We start from the raw sequence: 8,261 nt of genomic DNA on the forward strand, positions 1-8,261 counted from the left end.
ATAAAAATAATTCTCAATCCAAATACAAAAGACAAAACCATGGTACACTCAGTTTCTTTTTTGTCCATATATCCATAAAAGATAAAAAATAACCAAAGATTTAAAGGCCAAATAATAAATCCATTTCCATATATTCATAATACCACATTCCTTAAATCCAACTACAAAACAAAAACAAAAAGACATTGTTTATTTTTTCATCTCTAATATAACTCACAAAAGTCAAATTAATTAAAATAAATCCATTTCTAATTTAATTTTTTAAAATGATTTTCAACTTTCCCACTCTGTAAAAACAACTTCTTCAAAGTCTTATCTCTTTCTCTCTGTCTCAAAACCAACTACAAAAAGCAACAGAAACCCAACTTCTTGTTCCAATCTTCAACACACATTTCACTCAAACAAACACAACAGATTCCTTCTACAAAACCAATAAAACAATATCACAAAAATTACTTCCTGCAACAAAAAAAAAAGAAACAATAAAAAATCGCATTCATAAACAAATATATATATATATATATATATATATATACACATATTTTAAACAAAAAAAAAACTTCGTCGTTTTTTTCTCCTCCGTTGCCGGAAACTCAGCACCGTCGTCAACCACCGCATCAATTTCAAGGTGAGAAAAAATAAACCTTAGAAAAAATTGAGCTCGATTTTGATTATCAAATTTTAAACGAGAAATTGAAAACAATTTTTGTTTCTTTGCGATTAGGAAATTCAGAATCTCATTGAATTTTCGGAGATGTCGAGGTTTCCGTTCTTCAGTCGGTCGAATACGATTCACTCATCTTCATCAGAGAAATCTCAGAAATCTTTCAACCAACCTCTAGATCGGTCCGGTTCACTGAGCCGATTCTACGGTTCAATGGAATCGATGAAGTCTTCGATTCGCGGAAAGATGGTGAAGAAGCTCTGCAATTTATTCGAATCGACGAAAGAATCGTTGAATTCGAAACCCTCGACAGGTTCGGAACCGCGTTCTGGTTCGAAATTGCGTTCGGAAACGCGTTCAGGTTCGAAATTAGGTTGGGAATCGGGTATGTTGTTCCGGTTGCCCGAAGCTGAGGATCGGATTGTGGTTTATTTAACGAGCCTGAGAGGGATTCGGAGAACATTTGAAGATTGTAATGCGGTTAAGATGATTCTGAAAGGGTTTAGGGTTTGGGTTGATGAAAGAGATGTTTCTATGGATCGCGCTTACAGAAAAGAATTGCAGGTACCAAAATTTTCTTTATTATATTAATTTTTTGTATGAAAATATTTACATTGATATGGTCTTTACTTATTTAATAGATAGTTATAAATTTTGTTTCACCAAAAAAATTAGATAGCTATGAAATTTTCAAATGAATTTTTTAATTTTTGTCTCGATTTTTTATACAAGGTCTTAAAATGGTACTTGTAGTAGTGTAGTGATCTTTGATAAGAATTTAGAGAATTGCGATTAAATAAGACCAATGCGACCTCAATCATGTTTTTTTTAAGCTAAAAATAAATTACAAAAGCATCACATGACTAGTCCAATTCAATCATGGTTGTATAGTGATTGTTGATATAAAAAATGATTTGGAAATTTTTTTACAGAAGATTTGGATAATAAATTATTTGGATTTTCTGTAGTTAGAAATTTTGGTTTTAATGTAGTCATGCGATTTGAATTGTTAAATTGTTAAATTAAGATTAAATGATTCACTTATCAACTTTTCTAAATTGGCAAACCTTTTGAAGTCGAATTGGGAATTGTTCAATTTTGATCCAACGTGAGCCGCTATTTTGACGATTGTGTGAGAATCTATTCCAAAATACAAATATAAAAACTGTGAAGTTGCGGTCCATTTTTCATTTGCAATCACAAATATGTTTTTTAAAAACTTGTTAATATTTTCATTTTCATGATAAAATGCTGGTTAATATATATCTAATAACTAATATAAAACATAATTTTACATATTATGATCTATCCATTTTTGACTTGTATTCTATAAGGTACTTATTACATTATTCTATAATGTCAACATCGTGTCTGATATTTGTATCAATATCAATTGTTGCTGCAGTGTGCGATGGGTGAGGAAAATGTTGCGCTGCCTCAAGTATTTGTGAGAGGAAAGTACATTGGTGGTGCTGATGTCGTTAAGCATCTATTCGAAAGTGGTGACTTGAAAAGGATTCTTGAAGGGTTCCCAAAGATGAAACCCGGCTTTATTTGTGACAGTTGCGGCGATGCGAGGTTCGTCCCATGTAAAAATTGCAGTGGGAGTAGGAAAGTGTTTGATGAAGATGAAGGGCTTTTGAAGAGATGCTTGGAGTGCAATGAGAATGGACTTATCAGGTGTCCATTTTGCTGCTGTTAGTTGAATGATTTTAGGTGATTATTATGAAATGGGGTTATGGCGGATTAATCATTGGTTAACTTGGTTTAGCGATAATCATGATTATTATGATGATGGTGGTGTTTTGCTCCTTGAACAGAGTTTTGTTTTGTTCAAGAGCTTTTTCTTTTTTAACTTCAAACTTAAACATAAGTGCAAAACTGGTATAATAATGTGAATATATGTAAATATCTAGTGATGTATAATGAGCTGCAAATATCTAGTTTGTGAAATTTTACAATGGAATGTTTTATTCCCCTTTTCTTCCTATTATCTTATGTTGTGTTCCCGTTTTCTTGTGTAAATATTGAACTGTACTATTTTATAGCACATGGATAATGATCTCATAGTACAAGTAAGTAATGGTAATGGTAATGGTAATTAGAGGTGGGAATAGGTCAGATTAGGCCAGAGTTTGAAAAACGATTCATTTTTTAGGCTTAAACCTGGCCTACGGCCTATCATAGGCTTTTTTTTCCGGTCTGACCTTTTTAAAAGTCTGGTCTGGCCCGGAAGCCTATTTAAAATAAATTTTTAAAAAATGAAACAAACATCCTTTAAACCCTAAAAAATAATTTTTTGTGTCAAATAATAGATTTTTTTTTTGTTGAAACAAACACATTGAATCGCTACCGAATATGGAACAATACTGAATATGGAATGCTTAAAGTGATTGCCAAATTGATATAATTTAAAATAAAAAATAATATTATTAATATAATAATAATATTAATAAATAATAAAATATATATAGGCTGACCTGTCAGAACATGTATCTGAGTCCGACCTATTTAAATAAATAGAATTTAAAAACTGAGAACATTTTTATTAAACAGGTCAGGTCAGGTCAGGCGAGACCATAAATAGGTCAGACCAGACCATAAATAGGTCAGACCAGACCATAAATAGGTCAGACCAGACCATAAATAAGTCAGGTCATACCATAAATAGGTCAGACCAAACCATAAATAGACTATAAATAGGCTTAACCTATTTGCATCCCTAATGGTAATATAATGTTCTCATTTCTTGAACCTTTAGTAGTTTCTTTGTTGGCCGCTGTATTTTCTCACCTTCAAACAAAAATAGTTTTTTTTTTTTTTTTTTTTTTTTTTTTTTTTTTTTCAGTTTGAAAGTGCCACTTTCAGACTCTCATGTAATTTTTTTGGAAACGTGGAGAAAATAATTTTCCAGCTAATTTATGATAGGAACTTTTATGGTACAATTGAAAATTAACATGTATACTATCATCATATGTCATCTATGAGTAAGTTTGATTATATTTTAAATTTAACACAATTAAAATTTGAAATTTTATATTTTTGTTCTATTTTAAAATAATTAATATTTATTTATTAAACTATTTAAAAAATAATTAAATTTCTTCTCTCTATCCGTTATCTCTTTGTCGTTGTTCTTTTCCGTCTATCTCAATTGTTAATTCATTAAAAATTAAAAATAAACTTGAAAAAGACAGCTCAACAATGATGATGCGTGGTTGACGGCACCAAGAGGACAACAATGTAAACACGAGTGAATTTGGAGTGAGACAGAGTAGAAATCTTCTCACGGTAGTGGAAGAACCATGAAGAATTCTTCGATGGTGGTAGAGCAATTTCCCAAGAGGAAGAGAATGAGTTATGAACTTATGTTTGATAATAATTTTAATTAAAATAAAAAATTTACAAATTTTTTAAATTAAATTTAAGGAGATTAAATTAAAAAAATAAATACATTAATACAAATAATTTGATCAACTTAATATTCAAATATATTGATGTTTATGTGGAAAAAAGTAAAGCATTTACTAGTTGGTAAATCAAGAGTATCAAGACACTCTTCTTTTTTAATAGTGCTATAAAAGTTGGTTTTATGAAATTTTGATTTATTATGACCGTTTGTCCCATTGACTTATAATGTTTTATAAAATTTCAGTGTAAAATTTTAATAAAATGATTTACTAGTTAATAAATCAAGAGTATCAAGACACTTTTCTTTTTTTAATAGTACTATAAAAGTTGTTTTTATGAAATTTTGATTTATTATGACCGTTTACAATGTTTTATAAAATTTCAGTGTAAAATTTTAATAAAATGATTTACTAGTTAATAAATCAAGAGTATCAAGACACTTTTCTTTTTTTAATAGTACTATAAAAGTTGTTTTTATGAAATTTTGATTTATTATGACCGTTTACAATGTTTTATAAAATTTCAGTGTAAAATTTTAATAAAATGATTAGTGATTGGCCTTAAATACCAATATGATTAAGATGTCAGGTTAATTACGTGATTCTCTCAAAACAAAAAAAAATTAATAATATAATATATTTATATTCTATTTTGCTTAAAAAAAAAATTTCTGCTAATCATATAATACATTCATATAAAAAGATTTTTTGAAGAAACATATTAAATTTTCCTTATATTTTTTGAAGAATCATATTAGAGTCTATATTTTTTTAAGTTTGATCATATTTTAAATTTAACACTACCAAATTTTAAAATTTTATATTTTCGTTCTATTTTAAAATGATAAATAATTATTTATTAAACTATATGTCGCGGCCTAAAATTTTGAGTGCTTTTCGAATTCAATAGAGTCGCCACCAAAATTTATTTTAAAATATAAAAAATATTGGGAAACTCTTAAAAAAGAAAAATGGTATTTAAAACTAAATTTTGAGTTCTACGTACAGGGAAGATATTAACACCCTACAAGCTCCGTTAAAATACGGTTACCTATAATTAATCCTTTTTTAAAATACAAATATAATTTTTTATAGAAAGAATCTAATCAAAAAGTATATTTAAAACAAAGGATTTTTTTTATAATTATTATTATGTTTGACAAGAGTGCGATCTTGCTCCTACGTATCTCTCGGTGTGATGGAGAAATCAAAACTACTAAGTTCTTGGTTATAAAATGCGGATCTGTTTAAATAAAATTTGTTTTGTTATATAAAAAAAAGTTTTGAAGAAAAAAGAAAATGAGCTTGTTTAATTTGAATAATTATTTTGAAATGTGAGTTTTAGGACTATCAAGCTGTACAACTCTTGTCTCAAAAACTCAGAATAAAAAGATGTCTCATCTAATTAATCTTTTTAAGAATATTTTATTGATTAATTTGCTTACCAAAATGAGTTTTAGGACTACAAGCTGTCACAACTTATGTCCTAAAAACTCAAAAAAATTAAAAGAAAGTCACATTCTTTTAATATCTGATTATATTTTTTATTTAGTTTTCCTTTTAAGAATTAAAATTTGATGCTGATTATTAAACATTTTTTAGACAATCCTACAAATTAAAATAGCAATTAAAAATAAATAAATAATGAATATATAGCTAGATCGGTCAAAACAAACACAACATTGCATATTAAAGCTGAGTAATGTGACCATACAAAGAAGTCACAAAATTACCCCTATTTATGATTAAATATTATAGTTTATGTTAGTTGGATGACCTATTTGAAGTTTGAAGATTTTGGGTTAACAATCGGGATTGTAGATAGATATTAGATAGTGCTAAAATAATTCATTCATAAAGACTTTGAAAGTTGAAACTCACAGCTGTACGGTTACATATTGTAGTGGTGTCACATAGAGCACAAATTTCCTTTCATAAATGCATCCATTCAATTCATTTGTACACTATTTATTGTTTATTGTTACCAACAACTATTTTAAGTCACTAGATTTTATGTGTTGAAGGGATGCATTTATTTATTTAGTATGCTGCATTGCATACAACTTGTAAAACAACTCAAAGACAGATTTTACCTTAGCATACCTAGAGCACGCCACCCTCTCTGCCTTAAGTCTTATCATATGTACTCTTTCTCTATCATAGTATTTTTTTAATTTCAATTTTAGCACACATGTCCTTGAGTTGAGTGTGTTGACAAACGTAAATTCTTTTAGTGGATTCTAGTATATCTTAACTAGTTAGCATTTATTAAGAAGAAGAAAAAAAATTCACTCTTAACATTTTATAATTTTAAAAAAACATTGAGTCATACTTTTCTATTTCTTTTCTACTACTACTGTTATTCATTTCAATGATTTTAGGAAAAAATAACTAATCATCTTCTCCAGCTATTATTGATCTATTCATCTATCCGAAAGGTTTTTTTTTTTTTTTTTTTTTTTTTTTTTTTTTGTTTCAGCAAAGAAAGAGTTATTGTTAAAGGTGTGAGTGTCTTTCTCTGTATAGATAGATGTTTGGTGGCGGTGGTAATGGTGGTCGGTTTTCCGAATTCATTTTGTTTATATTTCTACAAATTAGAATCTTATATTTGTATAACAACTGAGTAATTCTTCTTCTTCTTATTAAAAATCAAAAACAAACCTGGAAACGACAGTGCGACAATGATGATGCGTGGTCGACGACACCAAGAGGACAACAACGCATACATGAGCAAATTGAGAGTGAGACAGAAGATAGATCTTCTTGCGGTGGTGGAAGAACAATGAAGAGTTCTTCTCATGATAGTGACAGTGAAACAGTTTCACGAGAGGAAGAAAATGAATTATGAACTTCTGAGTTGATAATAATTTTAATTTTAATTAAAATAAAAAATTTAGGAAAATAATTTATTAAAAAGATAAATGTACCCTTACAAATTATTTAGTTAACTTTATATATAGATGCTTATATGAATGAAAAAAAATAACACATTTACTAGTTAAAAAATTAAGAGTATCAATATACTCTTCATTTTGAAGAGTACTATAGATATTGTCTATATGAAATTTTGATTTATTCTAACCGTTTGTTCCATTGGTGAATGACTTAGAATACCAACATAATTAAGATGTTAAGTTAATTACGTGATTCTCTTAAAAAAAAAAAAAAATCATATAATGTAATTATATTCTATTTTTGCTAAAAAAATGTATAGTAATTTGCTTAGGTAAGAGTAATTTTGAAAAAAAGATTTTTTTATTTAAAATTTTCTGACTAAGTTGGAATAAAAAGGTGGTTGGATGGAAAACATAAGATTGAGCATGTAGTACTCCATGTCTGGTCCCTAGCACGGGTACATATTACATATATAATTTTGTTTTTGAAGAAACATATAAATTTTTTCTTATATTTTTTATTTTTCCAATAATTTATAACTTTATGTATATTAATTAATTAGATAATTAAAATAAATTGAAATTTTAATTAATTATTATTATAGATTGACAAATCTATTTTTAGAGTATATAATTTTCTAAATTTGAAATAAAGTTTGTCAATTATTACATGTTCATATTAGTATTACATGTATAAATTTTTTTTTATATTTTTATGTGCTGGTTATTTGTGAATTCCAAACTATATTAATTAACTAAATAATTTGAAATTTTAAAAACATTAACTGTTTATTATGAGAGATTTTTCTTATATTTAACAAATGTAGTAGTATTTATTTTGGCAAATTTAGTAGAGCATTTGTTGCATATATTTTATTTTTCGTCTACCTTTAGAATTAAAACTTCTCATCATTATGTGTACATAATACATTTAGAGATTTTAAGATATTTTTTTACTTTTTAATTTTTTTCCTAAATTCTTGAATATTAATTAATTTAATAATTAAACTATTTTAAAAGTTCAATGGTTTTCTATTAAGAGATTACATGTAGGAATTTTTCATATCTTTTTTATTTTCCAATTAGATTGAAAATTGTAATCATTTAATTGTTTGTTGTTTATTTTTCTTATATTTGAAAAATGATGTAGCATATTTTTAGAATATTCTTTTTCTATTTTGGAATTGAATACGCCCATTAATATGTTCATATCATTTTTAGAGATTTCTTATTTATGATTTTATAAATATTAATTAATTGAACAATTTTTCTCATCATAGTATTTTTTCTTAT

At 27.0% G+C, this 8,261-nt stretch overlaps 1 protein-coding gene across 2 annotated transcripts; it reads left to right on the top strand.

Annotated features, from left to right (window-relative positions):
- The first annotated feature begins 303 nt into the window (after positions 1-303).
- LOC101513897 (uncharacterized protein At5g39865-like) lies at positions 304-2,657 on the top strand. 2 transcript variants are annotated; one of them, XM_012719904.3, is made up of 3 exons: positions 304-628; positions 734-1,228; positions 2,070-2,657. In XM_012719904.3, the coding sequence occupies exons 2-3, from the start codon at positions 755-757 to the stop codon at positions 2,364-2,366; spliced, it is 771 nt and encodes a 256-aa protein (XP_012575358.1). In that variant the 5' UTR covers positions 304-628; positions 734-754; the 3' UTR covers positions 2,367-2,657. The 2 variants fall into 2 exon arrangements, with proteins under 2 accessions (XP_012575358.1, XP_012575357.1); XM_012719903.3 differs by having other exon boundaries at positions 305-628; positions 725-1,228.
- The last annotated feature ends 5,604 nt before the right edge of the window (positions 2,658-8,261 follow it).

This window comes from Cicer arietinum, chromosome 5 (genome assembly GCF_000331145.2).
Source record: "Cicer arietinum cultivar CDC Frontier isolate Library 1 chromosome 5, Cicar.CDCFrontier_v2.0, whole genome shotgun sequence".
Classification (NCBI taxonomy): Eukaryota; Viridiplantae; Streptophyta; class Magnoliopsida; order Fabales; family Fabaceae; genus Cicer; species Cicer arietinum.

Coding starts and splice junctions, on each gene's coding strand:
- LOC101513897 (XM_012719904.3), top strand. CDS start 755: ATGTCGAGGTTTCCGTTCTTCAGTCGGTCGAATACGATTCACTCATCT. Junction 1,229..2,069: donor CTTACAGAAAAGAATTGCAG/GTACCAAAATTT, acceptor TTGTTGCTGCAG/TGTGCGATGGGTGAGGAAAA.